This window comes from Limanda limanda, chromosome 10, assembly GCF_963576545.1.
Source record: "Limanda limanda chromosome 10, fLimLim1.1, whole genome shotgun sequence".
In the NCBI taxonomy this organism is placed as follows: Eukaryota; Metazoa; Chordata; class Actinopteri; order Pleuronectiformes; family Pleuronectidae; genus Limanda; species Limanda limanda.
Window position 1 is genome coordinate 28792977 of NC_083645.1, and position 25000 is coordinate 28817976.

General features: G+C 46.0%; 1 protein-coding gene across 1 annotated transcript in view; it reads right to left on the reverse strand.

The window, feature by feature from the left end:
- arap3 (ArfGAP with RhoGAP domain, ankyrin repeat and PH domain 3) overlaps window positions 1-25000 on the reverse strand; it is a 35074-nt gene that overhangs the window by 7698 nt on the left and 2376 nt on the right. The window contains exons 4-35 of the mRNA XM_061079236.1: window positions 24544-24584; window positions 24372-24448; window positions 24131-24198; window positions 22943-23158; window positions 17951-18020; window positions 17723-17843; window positions 17350-17534; window positions 17057-17163; window positions 16076-16275; window positions 15496-15581; window positions 14635-14817; window positions 14404-14542; window positions 14070-14174; window positions 13653-13815; window positions 13463-13565; window positions 13050-13248; window positions 12894-12957; window positions 11432-11595; window positions 9352-9564; window positions 8850-8955; window positions 8571-8718; window positions 8421-8489; window positions 8278-8352; window positions 7042-7159; window positions 6649-6777; window positions 6381-6517; window positions 6136-6218; window positions 5983-6018; window positions 5417-5480; window positions 5168-5305; window positions 4641-4679; window positions 4123-4555 (exon numbers count right to left, since the gene is read on the reverse strand). Of these exons, the coding sequence (XP_060935219.1) occupies window positions 4123-4555; window positions 4641-4679; window positions 5168-5305; window positions 5417-5480; window positions 5983-6018; window positions 6136-6218; window positions 6381-6517; window positions 6649-6777; window positions 7042-7159; window positions 8278-8352; window positions 8421-8489; window positions 8571-8718; window positions 8850-8955; window positions 9352-9564; window positions 11432-11595; window positions 12894-12957; window positions 13050-13248; window positions 13463-13565; window positions 13653-13815; window positions 14070-14174; window positions 14404-14542; window positions 14635-14817; window positions 15496-15581; window positions 16076-16275; window positions 17057-17163; window positions 17350-17534; window positions 17723-17843; window positions 17951-18020; window positions 22943-23158; window positions 24131-24198; window positions 24372-24448; window positions 24544-24584 (4079 nt within the window). The remainder of the gene's footprint in view (window positions 1-4122; window positions 4556-4640; window positions 4680-5167; window positions 5306-5416; window positions 5481-5982; window positions 6019-6135; window positions 6219-6380; window positions 6518-6648; window positions 6778-7041; window positions 7160-8277; window positions 8353-8420; window positions 8490-8570; window positions 8719-8849; window positions 8956-9351; window positions 9565-11431; window positions 11596-12893; window positions 12958-13049; window positions 13249-13462; window positions 13566-13652; window positions 13816-14069; window positions 14175-14403; window positions 14543-14634; window positions 14818-15495; window positions 15582-16075; window positions 16276-17056; window positions 17164-17349; window positions 17535-17722; window positions 17844-17950; window positions 18021-22942; window positions 23159-24130; window positions 24199-24371; window positions 24449-24543; window positions 24585-25000) is intronic.

Genomic DNA, 25000 nt, shown 5'->3' on the forward strand with positions numbered 1-25000 from the left:
AGGTCAGCGGCAGGATTAATCCTCCTGAACACGCCTGTTGTTGGACCAGCTGAAGAAGAAGAATAAGAGACGGAGGGAGGGACGTCTGTAAGCGTGAGACAGACGGAGACACAAAGTTAAACTTCCACGAGTCCAACACAACTAGCTCATGTCTTGTGAGTCTGTGCTTTAATGATGCTTTGTATTGTAAAATGGTCTGAGCAAATGAGTGTGTTTGTGTATATGTAGGTTTACAGACACACAGACACACACAGAATGAATGAATCTGTCTGCTAATCCCTAACATCAAAGGTTAGGGTTACACCACCACCACAACAACAACAACAACAACAACAACAACAGTGACAACCTCCGTGTTTGACAGTGAGATTTCACTGGTTCGTGTTTTCACGTTAAATAAGATCGGATCAGAGTCTTGATCTTCAGACATCCCAGCGATATCTTTTCTGTAAGTGTGAAGTTTAACAGCAGGAAATTACTAATTATTCATCTGAAGCTTCATGAGTTTGTTTCATACTTTCCTCTGATCTTCTACTTTTGGTTTCACATTGTAATTTAGGGACTAAAGAATTTTGTCTGACATTCGTACGTCCTGTAGTCATCACCTACGTGGGCGGAGTCTACCTATACTTGACTCTGATTGGTTTGTAGACGAGAAGATGAATGAAGCGGTGCAGAATCACACCTGATATTTAGGTTCAGCTCAGCTGTGTTGTGCTCATTGGATTTTTAATAAAGACAAAAGCTCTGGTCTGTAGATGTGGAGTCAGATCTCAATCCTTACTTGAGAATGTAAAACCCGGGAGGGAGCAGCAGAGGAATCCAGAGCCACAGAGCGTGTGGTCTCTGAGGGATGAGGGGACGTCTCTGTGTCTCTCAGCTTCAGTCTGTTCATCGGCAGCTTTAATGAATCCTTGTGGGATCTTTTCACTCTTGTAAAGGAGGAGCTGTGAGCGAGAGGGTTTAACAAGCATCAAGGAGGCTCCAGCGTGATGATCTGCTCTCAGCTCAGAGATAATACTGAGAGCAAACACACAGAGAAAGAACCGGAGTGAGGAGCTGCTAATGAGATGAAGCTGCAGCTTATTACCATGAAGGGTTCAAGAGGCGGAGAGGATCACTGAGGTGCAACCTGCTCAAACTGGTGCTCATCAGGTTAAACTAAAATCACAAACTTTCAATTCCAGATCATTGAGTTATAACGTCTCTGTGCTGCCGACCTTCAGAACCACTCTGTCCAGATGTTCCACACGTGAACGTTGTGAAATGTTCTCTGGAACAGAACCTCCAGAACATTTCAGGAACAAGCCGTAGTTCATGTATGAAAACAAACATTCAGCAGGAAAAGCACATGAGAAAGACGGAGGCCGCGTGTGAAGCTGCTTCCAGACCTGGTCTGAACTCTGCAGATCCTGAGGACATCATGGGACGGGCTGGGGGGGGGGGGGGGGGGGGACTAAAACAAACCTCTCTGGTGAAGAAGTGCTGACACACATGAAGATGTGGACAGAGTTTGTGGAGATCAGAGCTGATGATGTGTCAGGTGATGTGAACCTGATCACGTGACCTCTGCAGCAGAGGGAACAGGTCACTTCCTGTGTGCGTCTGCCCCCCCCAGCTGCTTCACCTATCACCTGAACCATGAGGAGCATCTGATGCTTCATGTGTGAAAGACAAACTCCAGAGAAAGTCCAGATCTCACTGTGAGGACGGTCTCTGGACTTCAGGTCTCACTGTAGATCTGGACTTCAGGTCTAACTGTAGATCTGGACTTCAGGTTTAACTGTAGATCTGGACTTTAGGTCTAACTGTAGATCAGGACTTCAGGTCTAACTGTAGATCAGGACTTCAGGTCTAACTGTAGATCTGGACTTCAGGTCTAACTGTAGATCTAGACTTCAGGTCTAACTGTAGATCTGGACTTCAGGTCTAACTGTAGATCTGGACTTCAGGTCTAACTGTAGATCTGGACTTCAGGTTTAACTGTAGATCTGGACTTTAGGTCTAACTGTAGATCAGGACTTCAGGTCTAACTGTAGATCAGGACTTCAGGTCTAACTGTAGATCTGGACTTCAGGTCTAACTGTAGATCTAGACTTCAGGTCTAACTGTAGATCTGGACTTCAGGTCTAACTGTAGATCAGGACTTCAGGTCTAACTGTAGATCTGGACTTCAGGTCTAACTGTAGATCTGGACTTCAGGTCTAACTGTATATCTGGACTTCAGGTCTAACTGTAGATGTGGACTTCAGGTCTAACTGTAGATCTGGACTTCAGGTTTAACTGTAGATCAGGACTTCAGGTCTAACTGTAGATCAGGACTTCAGGTCTAACTGGAGATCTGGACTTCAGGTCTAACTGTAGATCAGGACTTCAGGTCTAACTGTAGATCTGGACTTCAGGTCTAACTGTAGATTTGGACTTCAGGTCTAACTGTAGATCTGGTCTTCCGGTCTAACTGTAGATCTGGACTTCAGGTCTAACTGTAGATCTGGTCTTCAGGTCTCAGGTATGAGACACATCTGGTCTTGGACTTGTGATGAACTCGACTGAGGTGGTCTGGTCCCACAGAGAGCATCTGTCCTCTCACCAGGACAAAGTCAGGAGTGTTTCTACCTCGTCCAGCTGTGTGTGTCTGTGTGTGTCTGTGTGTGTCTGTGTGTGTCTGTGTGTGTCTGTGCGTCACCTCGGGGCATTTTGTCACTTAAGAGAGGGACCCCCCCCACCCCACCCCCCTGAGCTGCACGCTTCAAAGGCCGGATGAGCAGATTGGAGGAAGGACCCAGGACTAACTGGTTTAGGAAGGTTTAGTCTTCACTCAGAAATCCATCCTCTTTGTTTTGGCTCCATCAGCCGCCGGCTCTGTTGCTTTCTGCTCCGCTGAGTTACAGGTGCCTGCAGAGGACATGTCCTCCTGTCCTCAGAGGACATGTCCTCCTGTCCTCAGAAGACATGTCCTCCTGTCCTCAGAGGACATGTCCTCCTGTCCTCAGAAGACATGTTCTCCAGTCCTCAGAGGACATGTCCTCCTGTCCTCACAGGACATGACCAGGTCCTCCTGTCCTCACAGGACATGCCCAGGTCCTCCTGTCCTCAGAGGACATGACCAGGTCCTCCTGTCCTCAGAGGACATGCCCAGGTCCTCCTGTCCTCAGAGGACATGATCAGGTCTTCCTGTCCTCACAGGACATGCCCAGGTCCTCCTGTCCTCAGAGGACATGACCTAGTCCTACTGCCCTCAGAGGACATGACCAGGTCCTACTGTCCTCAGAGGACATGACCAGGTCCTCCTGTCCTCACAGGACATGCCCAGGTCCTCCTGTCCTCAGAGGACATGCCCAGGTCCTCCTGTCCTCAGAGGACATGCCCAGGTCCTCCTGTCCTCACAGGACATGCCCAGGTCCTCCTGTCCTCACAGGACATGCCCAGGTCCTCCTGTCCTCAGAGGACATCCAGGTCCAGTACCGTGGACAACTATCTTCTGACTCAATTTCATTCTCAAATGTCTTTAATGAAAGTTTGTTAATATAATATAAAAAGTTTCTTCGGAGGAACTTTGATTCCATGATGATGTCAACGCGTTTTTTCTGTTTCACTCACGATTTGACTCCATGGAAGCTTGGGGGGGGGGGGGCTGCAGAGGGTCTATGGTAAACCGTTAGTGTCTGCTGCCTCCTGCTGTTCACTCTGAGCATTGCAGCCTGTCAGAGTCTGAAAAGTTGAGAGTTGAACTTTAAATGAAAAGAACAAAAATAGTCAGTAAGAGATAAACTTCAGCAGCTTTTATTTATTATTTTACTAAAAATAATGTTTTAAGTTCATCTGTCACCAGTCAAACCAAGGGAAACAGTTTTATTTGTTACTGCAACATTTACAGATCAAACGACAGATTCTCCATAACTTCATGTTTTTATTAGACACACGTAAATATGAGGAATCAAACATGTGAGAGTTAATGAATCCACCCCCCCCCCCCCCCCATATAACCTGATAGATTCTGCTCTGCTGCATTAGAACCTCTTCAGTCTGTATATCAGACATCATAGGGCCTCTCCTCCTGCTCCTCCCCCTCCTCCCCCTCCTGCTCCTCCCCCTCTTCCTCCCCCTCCTCCTCCTCCTCCTCCTCCTCCTCCTCTTCCTCAGTGGTCTTGATGAAGGCGGAGGACAGCTCCTGCAGCAGTAGTTCCTGTGACGGAGTACAGACTCCCTGCGGCGGTGGCCTCCTCCTCGCCGCCGGCTGTGGGGGGGCGTTCGAGTCTCCAGAGCTGCAGTCTGCTTCTTCATGACCCCCCCCCCCTCCACTGCTGCTGCCGTGCACCAGAGTCTCCACAGAGACCGGCTCGGGGACACGATCCTGTCCAGTCTCCAGGGGGACGAGTCTGAGTGGAGGGTGATCCAGGACCTCCTGGGTCTCTGCAGCACTACTGGACAGGAAGCTGGTCTCCAGAGACTTTAGGACCTGCAGGCCAAAGTCTCCGACCTCTTCATAGAGCGGCTCCGGGAGCTCAGGAGACTCTGGACGCTTATCAAACGAGTCCTGCTGCACCTTCATGGGCTGAAGATACAGGGAGACACTGGAGATGTGAGTCCTGCAGCTTCATGGCTCCGCCCTGATTCCACACAAAGTACAAAATACTCACAAAGTACATGGAGAGAGTTCTTCTGTCATGTAACTTCCTCTAAAGGGAGAAGGAAACAGAAAGTGTGATGAATGACCGGGGTCACATTTTATTTTACATCTTGAATATGTCGCGAGTCAAACATCATCCAGAGAAAAGATTGAAGCTACTGTTACTTTATGTCGATAATTTTAATAATGTTAAAAATGTAAAATGTTTTCATGCTCTAATGTTCAGAAAACATCTCGTTCCTCTGTCCATCGCTGCAGCTCCTCTTTCAGCCTCTGTCTCTCACACTTGGTTTTAGCTCCTGTCTCTTTAAGACCCCCCCGCCTGATGAAGTCTGCTCTGATTGGTCAACAGCTTCCAGCGTGTGGAGGAAATGTCGGCCTCAAATGTCACATGACACCACTGCCACGGCTACACAACCTTTCAAACCAGGATCCACGCTACACTAGACATTCTTGAGATATGGCGTTCACAGGAATGGGACGGACGTAAAGCCCAACGCCTTCGCCAACACGGAGGCATGACACCGTGGGTCTCACCAGCGTCTGATTGGCCGACAGCATGCTGCTGTTGCTCTCGTCTCCTCTGATGGGGACGAGCGGCATCGTGCCGAACTTCTGTTTGCAGATATCTGACGAGGAGTGACGCCTCAGCACCGGAGCGCCGGGGCCATCGTTCTGAAACAGAACCAAAGAGTTAGCTCCACCCACTCCGTCTGATTGGTGGGGAGAACTCAGTCCACTTGAGTCTGACCAGGAAACCTGATCCTGGATCAGAGAGACACTGACCTGAGCCTTGAGGAAGCTGGTGACCCAGTCCCACAGGTCGGCCTCGCTGCTGCAGCTCAGGAACCTGAGACACAGGAAGCAGGAAGCACGGGTCACATGACCGAGAAGCAGGAAGCACGGGTCACATGACCCAGGTCACCAGCAGGCCACACTGTGACATCATGATACCAGCTGGTTTTCACTGTAATGACTTATGACTTCATTGATGGAAACACGTGATGTCACAGAATGGATCAACGGTCTTTATATACAGTCACTGATCATCTTTATATACAGTCACTGATCATCTTTATATACAGTCACTGATCATCTTTATATACAGTGACTGATCATCTTTATATACAGTCACTGATCATCTTTATATACAGTCACTGATCATCTTTATATACAGTCACTGATCATCTTTATATACAGTGACTGATCATCTTTATATACAGTGACTGATCATCTTTATATACAGTCACTGACCCTCTTTATGTACAGTCACTGATCATCTTTATATACAGTCAGTGATCGTCTTTATATACAGTAACTGATCATCTTTATATACAGTCAGTGATACTTACAGCTGGTGTTTGTGTGACATCACAGTGAGACCCCACCTGCAGGTGAAAACAGGTCGTAAATGATCAGTTATCTGTTATGAAATATACTTTATGAATTAATGGCATATAAGTGAAGTGTTGGTTCCTCAGGCTGAATCCTGAAGTTCTTCTCACCTGGTTGGAGATTTTAGTTTCCTGCGGATACCGATATAGATCTTCATGGACTTCAGAGACCACACCTTCTCTGGTTTGATGCTCTGAACAACGACACACAGCAGTCAGAAGAAACAGGACTGGTCTCTAGTTTGAGGTTCAGGTTCTGACAGAACCCTGGTCTCCAGTCTGAGGTTCAGGTTCTGACAGAACCCTGGTCTCCTGTCTGAGGTTCAGGTTCTGACAGAACCCTGGTGACTCTTTACCTTCTTGTCTTTGAGTAACAGCAGTTTTTGCTCCTTGATCTGAAACGTTCTCTCCTGGAACTTGTTCCCCTGAAGAAGCTTTGGAGGTTCCTCACGACACCTCAACAGACCGATCTTCATAATCTCACTCTTATAGGCTAAACAGACAGAGAGACAGATACATTGAATGTCAACAATGTCCAATTAAAATCTGACGTTTGGACAAACGTCAGAAAAACATTTTCTGCTTTTTCTGGATCAATAATGAATGGACAGAATGTGGACAGACAGGTGAGGATGTCGATGCCGTCTCCTTTAGGAACTCTCTTCACCACCAGATAGGCGGAGCTCGGGTCGGCCATCTTGCACCACTGCAGGGCCTGTTCCAGGACCTTCTCTTTGGGATGTAATGGACGCTCTGACACAGAGAGAGAGAGAGGTGTATCAGAGAGAGACAGAGACAGAGAGAGACAGAGACAGCGAGAGGGGGAGACACAGAGAGAGAGAGAGAGAGAGATAGTAAGAGAGAGAGAGAGAGAGAGAGAGAGAGATAGATAGAGAGAGAGAGAGAGAGAGAGAGAGAGAGAGAGATAGAGAGAGAGATAGAGAGAGAGACACAGAGAGAGATAGAGAGAGAGAGAGAGAGAGAGAGAGAGAGAGAGGGTGTATCATGTTGTCTCACCTAACTGTCCGTCTTCGATGGCCTCAAATGTCATCCAGACGTCTTTGTCTCCGGGGGGGACGTTCCTCATGTACAGAACCTGATTGGTCAGCTCCTCAGCACACATGGTGGGAGACACCTGCAGAGGTCAGAGGTCACGCACCTGAACATGACCCGAGGACAATCTGTTCTCACACAGACACAGTGTCATGTCCGCCACAGGTTCGAAAAACTCATCAACATGTCAGGAACATGTCAGGAACGTGTCAGGAACGTGTCAAGAGTATGTCAGGAGCATGTCAGGAGCATGTCAGGAGTATGTCAGGCGCATGTCAGGAACATGTCAGGAACATGTCAGGAACGTGTCAGGAACGTGTCAGGAACGTGTCAGGCGCATGTCAGGAACATGTCAGGAACATGTCAGGAACGTGTCAGGAGCATGTCAGGAGCATGTCAGGAACATGTCAGGAACATGTCAGGAACGTGTCAGGCACATGTCAGGAACATATCAGGAGCATGTCAGGCGCATGTCAGGAACATGTCAGGAACATGTCAGGAACATGTCAGGAACATGTCAGGAACGTGTCAGGAACGTGTCAGGCACATGTCAGGAACATATCAGGAGCATGTCAGGCGCATGTCAGGCGCATGTCAGGAACATGTCAGGAACATGTCAGGAACGTGTCAGGCACATGTCAGGAACATATCAGGAGCATGTCAGGCGCATGTCAGGAACATGTCAGGAACGTGTCAAGAGTATGTCAGGAGCATGTCAGGAGCATGTCAGGAACATGTCAGGAACATGTCAGGAACGTGTCAGGCACATGTCAGGAACATATCAGGAGCATGTCAGGCGCATGTCAGGAACATGTCAGGAACATGTAGGTACAATGTCAGGAACATGTCAGGAACATTTCAGGAACGTGTCAAGAGTATGTCAGGAGCATGTCAGGAACATGTCAGGAACGTGTCAGGCAGATGTCAGGAACATATCAGGAGCATGTCAGGAGCATGTCAGGAGTATGTCAGGAACATGTCAGGAACATGTCAGGAACATGTTAGGAACATGTTAGGAGCATGTCAGGAACATGTCAGGAGCATGTCAGGAACGTGTCAGGCACATGTCAGGAACATGTCAGGAACATGTTAGGAGCATGTCAGGAACATGTCAGGAGCATGTCAGGAACATGTCAGGAGCATGTCAGAAACATGTCAGGAGCATGTCAGGAAAACATCTTGAGAGTGGTACAAACTCACTTTTAGCGTGATGCAGCAGTCTGGTATCTTCATCTCCAGGTAAACTTCGATGATCAGATCTCCAGCCTGAGACAGCTGCACATAAACAAGTATGAGGACCTGATCTGTGACTCTTCGTCCATTGAGCACTGATTGGTTCTTACCTGCGTGTCCTTCCAGGAGGTGATGAGGCTGATTTCCAGTTCGATCTGAGTCTGATGCTCCTCATCGATCTGGAACAAACACAAACCTCCTCAGTGGGTTTGAAGGACTCAGAGGAAGAGCAAGCGATGTTACATAGCAGCTGTACTCACATCAAAGACATACAAGAAGTTGTCTATCAGATCTTCTACGATCTTGACCACATGTTCTCCTTTACCATCGGTCTGAAACAGACTGGGAGCAAACAGCAGCGACAAGTTCTTGGTGCACATCTGGTTCAGGTCGGCACACTTCTGGACCCTGAGGAGGACAAAGACAAACGCTGCTACTTCAGACCTGATCCATCTGCTGGATGGACCAGATCTGCTTGATAGACCAGGTCTGCTTGATAGACCAGGTCTGCTGGATGGACCAGGTCCCGGGCAGCTCACCTGAACAGGTGACTGACCAGCGCAGCCAGAGTCGTCCTGTTGACTCGAGGGAGACTCACGATGATCTCTTTGTAACGGTCCAACCTCAGACTCTTCTGAGGGATCTCTGGAGATGAACATTCAATTTGATTTAACTTATGGAATCAGTTTTTAAAATATTGTATATACTGTTCAACAAAAGAGACTCGGTATTTAAGCAACATGTTGAATCATAGGAGCAGTTTAATATTCAGTCTGAACCACGTGTTGGTTCCATAGATCTGATCGTTCTGGTTTCACTTTGTAATTTAGGGACTAAAGAATTTAGTCTGACATACGTACATCCTGTTGTCATCACATACGTGGGCGGAGTCTACCTGTACTTGATTCTGACCTTGATTGTAAGAACAGGTCATCGTGTCCTGTTCTTACAATCAAGGTATCACATTTAAGAGACAAGTCCACCAGAGTGCGTCCTTGGGACAGACCACGACCTCTAAACCTGGACCCTGACAGGACTCACTGGAAGCCTCCTTCCATAGCGGATACAGGTCGGCCATGAAGACGGGGTCATCAATCTCCCTGAAGAACCTTTTGAGGACGTCAGTCACGTCCTCAATGAAGTGGTCTCCGATCCGCAGTTTGACGTTTCGAGCGTCTTTACGAAACTCGTCCATCAGCAGTTTAATCCTGGACTTGGCCCCGTTCTTCCTGTAGATCCCCTCGTGGCCCAGACCTGAACCAAATGAGGAGGACATGATGATGAGCTCTGAGAAAAGAGTTCTCTCCTAAACATGACTCATCTGATTAGACCATAATGATTCTTAGTTGCACTCTGAGATAACAGACAGGATCTGACTCTGGACCAGGATCTGACTCTGGATCTGACTTTGGACCCGGATCTGACTCTGGATCTGACTCTAGACCAGGATCTGACTCTGGACCAGGATCTGACTCTGGACCAAGATCTGACTCTGGACCAAGATCTGACTCTGGACCAGGATCTGACTCTGGACCGTGATCTGACTCTGGACCAGGATCTGACTCTGGATCTGACTCTGGACCAGGATCTGACTCTGCACCAGGATCTGACTCTGGACCAGGATCTGACTCTGGATCTGACTCTAGACCAGGATCTGACTCTGGACCAGGATCTGACTCTGGACCAGGATCTGACTCTGGATCTGACTCTAGACCAGGATCTGACTCTGGACCAGGATCTGACTCTGGACCAGGATCTGACTCTGCACCAGGATCTGACTCTGGATTTGACTCTGGATCTGGCTCTGGACCTGGATCTGACTCTGCACCAGGATCTGACTCTGGATTTGACTCTGGATCTGGCTCTGGACCTGGATCTGACTCTGGATCTGACTCTGGACCAGGATCTGACTCTGGACCTGGATCTGACTCTGGACCAAGATCTGACTCTGGACCAGGATCTGACTCTGGATCTGACTCTGGACCAGGATCTGACTCTGGATCTGACTCTAGACCAGGATCTGACTCTGGATCTGACTCTAGACCAGGATCTGACTCTGGACCAGGATCTGACTCTGGACCAGGATCTGACTCTGCACCAGGATCTGACTCTGGATTTGACTCTGGATCTGGCTCTGGACCTGGATCTGACTCTGGATCTGACTCTGGACCAGGATCTGACTCTGGACCTGGATCTGACTCTGGACCAAGATCTGACTCTGGACCAGGATCTGACTCTGGATCTGACTCTGGACCAGGATCTGACTCTGGATCTGACTCTGGACCAGGATCTGACTCTGGATCTGACTCTGGACCAGGATCTGACTCTGGACCAGGATCTGACTCTGGACCTGGATCTGACTCTGGACCAGGATCTGACTCTGGACCAGGATCTGACTCTGGATCTGACTCTGGATCTGACTCTGGACCAGGATCTGACTCTGGACCAGGATCTGACTCTGGATCTGACTCTGGACCAGGATCTGACTCTGGATCTGACTCTGGATCTGACTCTGGATCTGACTCTGGATCTGACTCAGGATCTGACTCTGGATCTGACTCTGGACCAGGATCTCACTCTGGACCAGGATCTGACTCTGGACCAGGATCTGACTCTGGATCTGACTCTGGACCTGGATCTGACTCTGGATCTGACTCTGGACCAGGATCTGACTCTGGATCTGACTCTGGACCAGGATCTGACTCTGGATCTGACTCTGGACCAGGATCTGACTCTGGATCTGACTCTGGACCAGGATCTGACTCTGGATCTGACTCTGGATCTGACTCTGGATCTGACTCTGGATCTGACTCTGGACCAGGATCTGACTCTGGATCTGACTCTGGACCAGGATCTGACTCTGGATCTGACTCTGGATCTGACTCTGGACCAGGATCTGACTCTGGATCTGACTCTGGACCAGGATCTAATCGGACCAGGGTGAAGTGGAGAACCTGGATCTGTCCAGAACACAAACACCATGTTGCCCATGTGGCTCGTAACCGGCTTTAACCGCTGATTCAGTTTAAATTAAATTAACTTTCTGAAAAGAGAAGAAACCGTTGAGGCAGATTTCAGCAGATCCTCAGAAGTCTGTGTCAGCGCTCCTCCTCTTCCTCACCGTACTGCGTGATGAAGGCCATGCAGCTGTCCACGATGATGGGGATGTCGTTCCTGCTCAGCTGCTGCTCCCTCAGAGTGTTCCCTGTGCCGCCGGCCGCTCGCTGGATGTCCGAGTACCACAGAGAGAAGTCTGTGCGGCCGACGCCCTGAAGGTGCAGAGTCCTGAGGACGAGAGCATGAAGGGAAACTAACTGAATCAAGAGGGACAGGAACTACTGCCTCCGCCAACCAGTGCAGTACATCTACATATTTGTACATATTTTATATTTCCAAATTCACAAAAGGTCACTATGACCTGTGACCTCTGACCCTGTGACCACCGAAATCGAATCAGTTAATCATGAGACCAAGTTTGAAAGAATCAATTTGATTCAATAGGTTTCATTGGGATGACATTCAAATGTGTTTCCAAAGTCATAATTGTTTTTCGAGATCTTTCAGTTTTGGTGAAATTTGCTCTTGAGCTTGATTCTTTGGGGATTTTCTATAAAGATCTTTTAAGTTTTTTATCCATATTTATCCATTTTGAATACTCATTGCAATTTGGTTTGGTAAAAAAAATTATAAATTTATTTGACCCCAACGACTGGTTTATAGAAACTTATAAAACAGTTTCATATTGTTTGGGTTCGGGTTCACTAACCTGTCGCTTATCGTTTATTATCTGAATCAAACCATTTTTTTTCCTCTGCTCATTTTCTTTGTTTTTTTTTATTTGCATTTCAAATTTCATAGTGAGGCCAAATGATTAAATATGTGGTTGATGTTTACCACCATGGGAGGATGGGAAACTTGAAGTTCTGCACCAGTTTGGATTTTAATCTCTCATAATCAGATCCCGAAGCCTGGAATAGCGGCTCCCCTCCTCTAGGTCCACGTGGACAAAGTTCAGTCTCTGGAGATGTTGGTGTGTATCGGCTGAGAGAGGAAATCCTTCTGAGGTGTGACCTGTTGTGAGGAACCCTCTCTGCTGCCCTCTGCTGGCCTGACCCTGTGAGCTCAGGTCCGGATCACAGAGAATCCCTGTGGAGCCTTTTCTCATCAATCATTTTCTATGTATGTGCAAACACACCTGGCAAATAAAAGAATTCTGATTCTGATTCTGATTCTGATTCTGAGCAGCAGAATCCTGGAGCGTCTCAGGAAAGAAATATTTGTCTCATAAGTCTCATGAAAATGTCTTTTAAAACCGCAGTATGTCTCGTAGCTCTAGTGTTCCCTCAGGTCTACAGAGGAGACCAGCTGGGGGGGGTCAATGTTCTGCTCCTGATTTCGGACGCTGGAGACCGGAGGGTTTCCATAATGAGGCTCGTTCCATGGAGGTGTTTGCCTTCACTACGAGAGCTTTGACTCATTCCTGAGTCCGAGTGTATGTTTGTACCCAAATCCCCCCCGAGCCGTTTTTCAGATATCGCATTCACAAGAAAACATAACGCCTGTGGTCCATGATGTCCTCTCACCTTCCTTTCTCCACCAGCACCAGGATGTCCTTCTTCTCGTGGTTCTCCTTCTCAGAGGTTATACCTTCAAAACAAACACGAACCGTGTGAATCAGTCCGACCCAGTGTGTACATGCAGAACAGAACCAGAACCAGAACCAGAACCGGGACACTGACTGAGCTCCTGCAGGCGGTTCAGGTTGATGATGTCCTCAGCTGCTCCGTCATTAAGGGGACAAATGAAGAGGTTGGACTTCTGCAGGACGAAGTAGGCTTCCTTCCACTGCTGAGGGTCCAACATGGCTCGGTAGCGCAGGAGACCGACGCGCTCAAACTCCCGAGTCAGCAGACAGTGACAGCTGAGGGGCGTGGCCGCCTGGGGGGGGGCGAACAGGACAGTGAGACCAAGACACCTGAAGAACCCAGAACCAACAGGAGAACTGGAGAACCACTTCAAGAACAAATTCAGGATATTTCAATATTTATAACTAGTGTGTCATAATATTTCAACTTTATGAGAAAAACTTTGATTTAAATTGTTTTTAACATAAAACAAACAAAGTGTTGAAATGTGTCTGTGGCTCAGAGACCTTCCCGATGGCTTTGGTCCAGCTGTGCAGAGCGCCGGCCGTCTCCAGCCCGAAGAGGAGGAGCTTCTCCGACGTCAGACACAACTCGAAGGTGTAACGGAACCTGGGGGGGGGGGGGGCGACATTCAGACTGTTTCAAGCTCCTCCTTCTGTGTGAGTCAACAACCAATCAGAAGAAGAGAGTCTGTACCGGTCCATGAACCCGTTGTTGTTGTTGTTGTTGGACGAGTTGGGGCGGCCGACGCCCACACACACGATGTCTTTCACGTGGATCTGCAGGCAGGGGTCAGCTGACCGCTCCGACTCGTAGAGCAGCAGCGAGCGGTCCACCGAGCACCAGAACCTCTGGAAGTCTGAAGAGAGCGTTCCAGAGGAAAGGTTCTGTTCATTTCTAAAAGTTCATGATTATAGTCAAATATAAAACAGGAGATTTGAATATGATGTCAGTGTCTCAGCTTCACACAGACACAGACTCAGACACACACACACACACACACACACACACACACACACACACACACACACACACACTCAGACACACACACACACACACACTCAGACACACACACACACACAGACACACACACACACACAGACACACACCAACCTTCTCGAGTTTTCCTCGACAGTGTTCCTCTGTTGACGGAGCCGGATTTGAAAAGGAAACCAGAGTGAAGAACCGGCTGCATGATCTCATCATACACACTGGGATCTGAGCACAGACACACACACACACAGACACACAAAAACACACAGTCATGACACCGTCATCTTGAGATTACAAAAACTATACACCTGAACAAGCAACAGCTGATGTATGTATATGTATATGTATGTATATGTATGTGTATATAGATTTATTTAGACCCACAATGTTCACTTGGTTTGTCTTGAACCAGTTTAATGTAAATGTCTAAACACGGCTTGAGAGCACAAGAGACCTGACGTGGTGAAGTGATCCAGCAGGTGGCGCTGTTGGCCGCCGTCCGAGTCATTGGCAAGACAAGCTGACTCCGCCTCCAAGAAAATCTGAGTGACAGTTTTCAGAAGCGTCTGTTCAGAGACGGCCGAACACAAGACCTGAAAACAACAAGGTTTTTCAAATGAAACCGAGACATGAGCAGGTTTCTACACAGGAAGTGATGTCACACACGTGATGGCGTCCTGCCGACCTTGAGCAGCTCCTCCTGGCGGCTGAACGCCGGGTGCTGGCGCCGGTATCGTCCTTCTCTGTATTTCTGAGTGATGAACTCTCTCCTCTGTTCGAGGGAGGAGTCACACTCCAGCTCCTCCCACTTGGAAAGACGAGCTGCCCAGAAGTCATTGGCACGGTCGTTCCCCAGCATGATGAACATCTGTAAGACACACACAGACACACACACACACACACACACACACACACAGACACACACACACACACAGACACACACACAGACACACACAAAGACACACACACAGACACACACACAAACAGACACACATCATGAACCCTATGATGAACATCTGTAACGATGAGTCACGACTCAGCTCAGCTGTTCCTCTGTCACCTGTTTTCTGTAACTAAGCAACCACCTGCAGGAAATCTACTTCTGGTTTCCAGGTGGATGGTGTGGGGCGGAGCTTACAAGAGAGACTGTATGTGTGTAACCTCAGCTCCATGAAACTCACTGTGGGCGGAGCCGGTGAAAGACCCAGACCCACAGACGTCACATGTTCGATTCCACATATTTACCCAGGAAATCTTTCAGTGATCTGCCTGAGCTGAGTTGAAATATTTCAACTCTTATCTCCGACTTCACCTGGAGCAGGTCAGCTGCTCAGCGTACGTTACCATGGTGATTTACCACGACAACAAGGGAACAAGCTTCATAGGACTGAAAACTCTGAATTAAACCTGAAGTAAACCTGATGACCACAAATCCTGCTTCTTAGTTCATGGCCCAGGTATAGAGGGAACTTTTATGGATATTTATTTATAACTTGTCAGTTTATTGATTGAATGGTATGGGTGGACACACTGGCTCGGCTCTCACCTGGACGATCTGGTTGCTCCAGATGCTGATGTCCAGCTTCAGACTCTGAACTTTAGAGACCATGGTCCCCAGACCTCTGTGCTGCCCTGAGACATGAGAGAGCGAGTGAGAGACAGAGAGACACAGGTTGATTGTTAACACATGATCACCAGGTGGACGTGTCCCATATGTCTCATATACTCAGTTCAGCTTGCTACGTACTTCTGTCCATGACATGTTCAGTAAATTAGTTTGATTCATGGAAACTGGTTTGTACATCAATGTTTTTCTTTTTCATATTTATATGTGGAGAGGCAAGAAATGAATATTGTTGTTAGAATCCACCTGTGGTAGCTAAGGTTACATCAATCACTAATCAATTAAATCACTAATCAATAATGTAATAAAATAGATGGGTTTCTAATGATCGGATCTATTGGTTGAAGGGCAGTTGCTGACATCATGGCTCAGAGGTGAGGCAGCTTATAGAACCTTATATCTATCTTTATTATATATATTATATCTATCATCTCTATCGGTGCTTTGGTGAAGTCGTAACATTACAGGAGAAAACAGGAAGTGTTTTGAGCAAAGGTCGGACCTGCACAGTTCTTGCAGATGACCACACACAGGTTGATGGAGGCCCAGTCAGGGTTCAGGGCCTTGCAGTCGGCACACGCCCGGTTGGATCGGTTGGACCAGATCTTCTCGGCCACCTCGTAGTCCGACAGAGTCTCAGCGATGGACTCCTGCAGCGCCTCCATCCAGTCCCGCTTGTCCCGGTCCGACTCGGCCGTGAAGCTGCAGAGGCAGAACAGAGCTCTGCAGTGAGGCCTGGTGGACAGTCGCCACAGCAACAGCATCTTCTACAGAACTTTGCGTTAATACAGATTCTGATTTTTGCTGATCTGATGTTTCAGCCGTACCATGATTTATCTGGTGCAGTGACCTACTTCAACCTGGCAGAGGGCGCCAGAGTTTCAGTTTTATCTACATAGCTGGAAACTAAAGATCACAAAATATCTGAGGAACACAGTGTGACACAGTCAGATATAAAAGGTTTGATTCCTCATATTTTCGTGTGTCTAATGAAAACATGAAGCTATGGAGAATCTGTGGTGGATGTTGATTGGCTGTTTAGATCAGCCAATAGCTCTGAATGTGCATCAGCGCCCCCGGTGGCAGAGTGGCCAGTAACTAGCGGCTCAACGGGACATCATGATGACAGCCTGGTCTCAGCTTCATCTTCACATCTGGATTTAACCGTTCAACAGGACTTTGTAGCTCCTGGAGCGCCGGACGCTAACTGTCAGAATTTATAGTCACAGGGAGGAATTTTAAAATCCAGCAAAGCTTTCTGATTGGATGCAGAATGAGTTAACGTCCCTGAGTGGAGGATGACTCATCAAATTTAGACCAGGATGTTGCCTTTATAACAAGAGAGAAATGAATAGGATCAACCTGGAACATGAATCATACATATTTGTCTACAGGTTTTTGGCAGGTCGAGTGTTTCTAGAACAAACGTCAATTTTGTTGATGTTAGAATAAAGTCCGATAAAAGATTCACGACTCTTTGTACCTGAACATTTTATACGGCGTGATGAGGTCGAAGCTCTTGTGTTTCCCGTCTCTGATGGTCGCTCCTCGAGCATCGATCACCGTCATTCCAATTCCGTTACAGAAACACTGCGGACACAAGACAGATGTTGGGATTGACATCTCAGACTGACTCGTGATTGGATGAGAGGGTATTTGGGTGGGACCTCGATACCACAGCTCCATTAAATATCGTCACCACAAGATGGCAGCGTTCATATCTGACATGACAACCATCTTTATTTACAGTCGCTGATCAGCACGTGTGTTTCCCACCTGCTCGCTCTTGTGAATCCAGATCTGATCCGTGTTAATGGCGGTGTATACTTTGGACTTGGTTCCCTTCAGTTCCAGGACGCCATGTTTCTGACAGTGAGATCCGGGACCAAAATGGCGCCTCCCGAACACCTGCTGGTCTCTGACGTGCTCCTGCAGCGTTGACATCCAGCGCCGCTTCAACACTACGACAGATTGTTACAGTGCGGTGATGTCACCAGAGTCATGTGAAGATGTGTAACCGATGTGTGGCGTCTGTAAAAACCTTTTTAGAACTAACAGCGTGTTGATCTAAACACATTAAGATTTAAATAAAGGAAAATGTTTTCGAATCGTGTTTCATCTTCAGTTCATGTCCCAAACTGGAATATACCTTCATTTTCAGCCCTGAAAACAAAAATCCTCGGACTCGTCACAATCTCAAATTTACTGTCTTTGGCTGGGCGGGTCATCTGGATGGCAGCCAATGGGATCACTCCTTTAGGGTAAATGTCCTGAAACAGAGAGAGATGAAACTGTTCAGAAAAATCGAAAATATGATCTGAACAGGTGTTTCATACAAATACATATACACACAGGTACACAGGTGTACTCTTAGTACCTTCTCGCTGCCGAAGTACATGAAGTTTTTTCCATCAAACTTCACAAAGCGTTTCTGGAAAACATAGTTCCTGAAAAGTCAAAACACAAACTGTCAGTTGTTCTGCAGGAGACGCAGGGAGGAGCAGAGATTATTAGTTTATGAGGCTGTTTGTTGTTATGTCTGCCGATAACGTTTCATTGATGACATGAATATTATGTGTATCCACTTTTCCTTTACATAAACCTCACGACAATGGGAATTGTGTGGCGCTGTGTCGTGCTCTGCTCACATTAATACTTCACATTCAGTGTAGAAGAAATCAACACCCATTGGTCTTTTGCGATTAAAAACTGAAACAGTGTCTCAGGACTAACGTTGTAAAGATGTTTTTGGGGTCGGACTTGAATGCATTGCCTGCTAACTTAATACTTTGCAGAAGATTTATGGTGAGTTTCAGAAATTTAAGACAATTTAAGACCTTGAATTTATTTCAATTTAAGACTTTCCAAGACTCTTTAAAGAGCCACAGGGACACTGCTCTTCAAACCACTGCAAGCAACCTGAGATAGTTTGAATCCTTGAAGAACATTCAAAACCTTCTCAAGGATGACCAACAAACTTCAGTCTCCCCAACAGACCATGAAAAATCCTGCAGGACCAATGAAAACTAATCTAGGACCAATGAAAACTACTCTAGGACCAATGGAAACTACTCCAGGACCAATGAAAACTGCTCTAGGACCAATGGAAACTACTGCAGGACCAATGAAACTACTCCAGGACCAATGAAAACTACTCTAGGACCAATGGAAACTACTCCAGGACCAATTAAACTACTCTAGGACCAATGAAACTACTCCAGGACCAATGAAAACTACTCTAGGACCAATGAAAACTACTCTAGGCCAATGGAAACTACTCCAGGACCAATTAAACTACTCTAGGACCAATTAAACTACTCTAGGACCAATGAAAACTACTCTAGGACCAATGGAAACTACTCCAGGACCAATTAAACTACTCTAGGACCATTGAAACTACTCTAGGACCAATGAAAACTACTCTAGGACCAATGAAAACTACTCCAGAACCAATGAATCTACTCTAGGACCAATGAAACTACTCTAGGACCAATGGAAACTACTCCAGGACCAATTAAACTACTCTAGGACCAATGAAACTACTCTAGGACCAATGAAAACTACTCTAGGACCAATGAAAACTACTCCAGAACCAATGAATCTACTCCAGGACCAATGAAACTACTCCAGGACCAATGAAAACTACTCTAGGACCAATGGAAACTACTCTAGGACCAATGAATCTACTCCAGGACCAATGAAACTACTCTAGGACCAATGAAAACTACTCTAGGACCAATGGAAACTACTCCAGGACCAATTAAACTACTCTAGGACCAATTAAACTACTCTAGGACCAATGAAACTACTCTAGGACCAATTAAACTACTCTAGGACCAATGAAAACTACTCCAGAACCAATGAATCTACTCTAGGACCAATGAAACTACTCTAGGACCAATGAAACTACTCTAGGACCAATGAAACTACTCCAGGACCAATGAAAGCTACTCTAGGACCAATGAAAACTACTCTAGAACCAATGAATCTACTCCAGGACCAATGAAACTACTCTAGGACCAATGAAAACTACTCTAGGACCAATGAATCTACTCCAGGACCAATGAAAACTACTCTAGGACCAATGAAAACTACTCTAGGCCAATGGAAACTACTCCAGGACCAATTAAACTACTCTAGGACCAATTAAACTACTCTAGGACCAATGAAACTACTCTAGGACCAATTAAACTACTCTAGGACCAATGAAAACTACTCTAGGACCAATGGAAACTACTCCAGGACCAATTAAACTACTCTAGGACCAATTAAACTACTCTAGGACCAATGAAACTACTCTAGGACCAATGGAAACTACTCTAGGACCAATGGAAACTACTCTAGAACCAATGAATCTACTCCAGGACCAATGAAACTACTCTAGGACCAATGAAAACTACTCTAGGACCAATGGAAACTACTCCAGGACCAATTAAACTACTCTAGGACCAATTAAACTACTCTAGGACCAATGAAACTACTCTAGGACCAATTAAACTACTCGAGGACCAATGAAAACTACTCCAGAACCAATGAATCTACTCAAGGACCAATGAAACTACTCTAGGACCAATAAAACTACTCTAGGACCAATGAAACTACTCCAGGACCAATGAGAACTACTCTAGGACCAATGGAAACTACTCTAGAACCAATGAATCTACTCCAGGACCAACGAAACTACTCTAGGACCAATGAAACTACTCCAGGACCAATGAAAACTGCTCTAGGACCAATGAAACTACTCTAGGACCAATGAAAACTACTCTAGGGCCAATGCAACTACTCTAGGACCAATTAAACTACTCTAGGACCAATGAAAACTACTCTAGGACCAATGAAACTACTCCAGGACCAATGAAAACTACTCTAGGACCAATGGAAACTACTCTAGGACCAATGAATCTACTCCAGGACCAATGAAACTACTCTAGGACCAATGAAAACTACTCTAGGACCAATGAATCTACTCCAGGACCAATGAAAACTACTCTAGGACCAATGAAAACTACTCTAGGCCAATGGAAACTACTCCAGGACCAATTAAACTACTCTAGGACCAATAAAACTACTCTAGGACCAATGAAACTACTCTAGGACCAATTAAACTACTCTAGGACCAATGAAAACTACTCTAGGACCAATGGAAACTACTCCAGGACCAATTAAACTACTCTAGGACCAATTAAACTACTCTAGGACCAATGAAACTACTATAGGACCAATGAAAACTACTCTAGGACCAATGGAAACTACTCTAGGACCAATGAATCTACTCCAGGACCAATGAAACTACTCTAGGACCAATGACAACTACTCTAGGACCAATGGAAACTACTCCAGGACCAATTAAACTACTCTAGGACCAATTAAACTACTCTAGGACCAATGAAACTACTCTAGGACCATTAAACTACTCCAGAACCAATGAATCTACTCTAGGACCAATGAAACTACTCTAGGACCAATGAAACTACTCTAGGACCAATGAAACTACTCCAGGACCAATGAAAACTACTCTAGGACCAATGGAAACTACTCTAGAACCAATGAATCTACTCCAGGACCAACGAAACTACTCTAGGACCAATGAAACTACTCCAGGACCAATGAAAACTGCTCTAGGACCAATGAAACTACTCTAGGACCAATGAAAACTACTCCAGGACCAATGAAAACTACTCCAGGACCAATGAAAACTACTCCAGGACCAATGAAAACTACTCTAGGACCAATGAAACTACTCCAGGACCAATGAAAACTACTCCAGGACCAATGAAAACTACTCTAGGACCAATGCAACTACTCCAGGACCAATGAAAACTACTCCAGAACCAATGAATCTACTCAAGGACCAATGAAACTACTCTAGGACCAATGAAACTACTCTAGGACCAATGAAACTACTCCAGGACCAATGAAAACTACTCTAGGACCAATGGAAACTACTCTAGAACCAATGAATCTACTCCAGGACCAACGAAACTACTCTAGGACCAATGAAACTACTCCAGGACCAATGAAAACTGCTCTAGGACCAATGAAACTACTCTAGGACCAATGAAAACTACTCTAGGGCCAATGCAACTACTCTAGGACCAATTAAACTACTCTAGGACCAATGAAAACTACTCTAGGACCAATGAAACTACTCCAGGACCAATGAAACTACTCTAGGACCAATGAAAACTACTCTAGGACCAATGAATCTACTCCAGGACCAATGAAAACTACTCTAGGACCAATGAAAACTACTCTAGGCCAATGGAAACTACTCCAGGACCAATTAAACTACTCTAGGACCAATTAAACTACTCTAGGACCAATGAAACTACTCTAGGACCAATTAAACTACTCTAGGACCAATGAAAACTACTCTAGGACCAATGGAAACTACTCCAGGACCAATTAAACTACTCTAGGACCAATTAAACTACTCTAGGACCAATGAAACTACTATAGGACCAATGAAAACTACTCTAGGACCAATGGAAACTACTCTAGGACCAATGAATCTACTCCAGGACCAATGAAACTACTCTAGGACCAATGACAACTACTCTAGGACCAATGGAAACTACTCCAGGACCAATTAAACTACTCTAGGACCAATTAAACTACTCTAGGACCAATGAAACTACTCTAGGACCAATTAAACTACTCCAGAACCAATGAATCTACTCTAGGACCAATGAAACTACTCTAGGACCAATGAAACTACTCTAGGACCAATGAAACTACTCCAGGACCAATGAAAACTACTCTAGGACCAATGGAAACTACTCTAGAACCAATGAATCTACTCCAGGACCAACGAAACTACTCTAGGACCAATGAAACTACTCCAGGACCAATGAAAACTGCTCTAGGACCAATGAAACTACTCTAGGACCAATGAAAACTACTCCAGGACCAATGAAAACTACTCCAGGACCAATGAAAACTACTCCAGGACCAATGAAAACTACTCTAGGACCAATGAAACTACTCCAGGACCAATGAAAACTACTCCAGGACCAATGAAAACTACTCTAGGACCAATGCAACTACTCCAGGACCAATGAAACTACTCCAGGACCAATGAAAACTACTCCAGGACCAATGAAAACTACTCCAGGACCAATGAAAACTACTCCAGGACCAATGAAAACTACTCCAGGACCAATGAAAACTACTCTAGGACCAATGAAACTACTCCAGGACCAATGAAAACTACTCCAGGACCAATGAAAACTACTCTAGGACCAATGCAACTACTCCAGGACCAATGAAACTACTCCAGGACCAATGAAAACTACTCCAGGACCAATGGAAACTACTCCAGGACCAATGAAACTGCTAGACCACGTCCAACAGCTGATCAACGCACCCCTGTGGAGACAGCTTGTCCAGCCAGCCGCTGATGATGGGCGGGGCTCTCTCGGACAGGGAGGTGTAGCTGGCGTAGGGCGAGATGGTCAAGTCCTCGTCCGTCTCTGATGGGAAGATGTGGGGGGGCAGGGGGAGGCAGTGGGGGGGAGGCTGTCCCACAGTACTGTAACCCTGAGAGTCTGCGGAGTGAAGAGCCTGAGACAACTTCTCCCACCTGAAGGTACACATGAAAACTTTATTGACAACAACAGAGCAGATTATCAGGTATCTACAGAAAATCACATCCACGTTCAACACTCGGAGGTTTTATCCTGGAAACTCTTTTAGCGTAAGAATCCTGGGAATCTTATCTTTACTCCATGACGCAGTTGTGATACTTTGTGAGGAGGAATTATTATTCACATTAAATAAAGTAATTGTATTTTTCGCACACAAGAATAAATAAATTCCTAAAATTAAAATTAACGTATACGTTTGGTTCTGAAACTCAAACTGTTGATTTCACAAGGTTTCCAAACGATGCAGCTCATGTTCAGCTCATTGAAACTGCTCAGAACCAAGATTCATAAATTCAGATATTGTCGTTCAGCTTCACTTTCAGAAACTGAGAATAAAACGTGACAGAAGATCCACCGATAACAAAACATATAAAACTGTATCACCAGCATATGGTCTGCACCAGGGATGAAACAGTATGACAATTAAAATCCGCATTACAGTGACCAGAATTCTCTCTGTTAGTCGAGGTTATTTCTGAAGAAGTCACTGATAAAGAATTGATTCATGGTGAGAAGCAGTCTCTCTGTGGTTTTTATTGTTTGTTTCATTTGTTATCGCTTCAGTGACGTGGAAACTTTTTGCTTTTTGCCTCCTTCCGTGTGACAGAGCTGCTTCTGGACTTCCCCCCCGTCACTGGGTGTGTGTGTGTGGGGGGTGGGGGGGTGGGGGGGGCTCTGCAGGCCTTTAAGAAATCCAGCCGTCGGGAAAGAGGAAGAAGAGGCAGTTTACCGCTGCTCCTCTTTATTTGGCTGCTCGTACTTTGTTGAGTCATATGCTGATCATACACTTATTTTTCATACACTTAAGAGTTTGTATTGAACTGAGACAAAGTCCAGAGAGAAGCATAAAGATAAAGAGACATAGAATCTCAGTCTCTCTAACATGGCTTCTCCTCCTGGTGACTTACCCATGATCCTCTGCATGTTTACTCTCATCCTTCCTCATCTCTTTTCCTTCCAGTCGACTTCTGTCACTCTGGATATGCAAGATGAAATATTAAGGGGGCACATTGAACATAAGCTTATCCAACATTCTTTTAAATCACGAGTACAGTGCAGGATGTGAAGGTTGAAGGTTTTCTGTGGCTTTAGATTCTTATCCTCTTTCTGACGAGGGACAGTAGAGGAGGAAGGAAGCAGCTCTCTCACCTCACAGACGTTTCTTCTGCTCTGGAAAACGGTTTCACAGTACGGGCTGATCTCGTCCTCGGGCTCGTCTGTGGACGCTGTCGCAGATTAACACAACACCAGTCAGCTGCTTTACTGTCATGAACAATAACAATAACAATAACAATAACACTGAGTTGACGGTCCGACTCACCTCTGGCTGATCCTGAAGAGTTGTTACTCAAAGTGCTGCCACTGAAAACGCACACACACACACACACACACACACACACACACACACACACACACACACACACACACACACACACACACACACACACACATTTCATAAAGAGACAGCTGGTTCCACTGGATTGAACCGTGTGTTCCATCCAGACTGGGAAGATCTTAGGGATCATTTATGATTTGGATACAGATGAAGCCTTCTGTCCATAATCTGCATTCATTTCCTACATGTTTGTATTAGTTTGAAAGCAAATAGATTATAATAGAGCGTCCATCATGGATTCAGTGCAGCCAATAGGACGTCTACGATGCTGTCTCCTCTAATTCAAGGAGACCCTGAGCTTGTTCTTGTCGGAAACTGCCCTCTAGTGGACATATTGATGGTTAACACCTGCACTACATCTTCACAAAGGAACATATCTGAT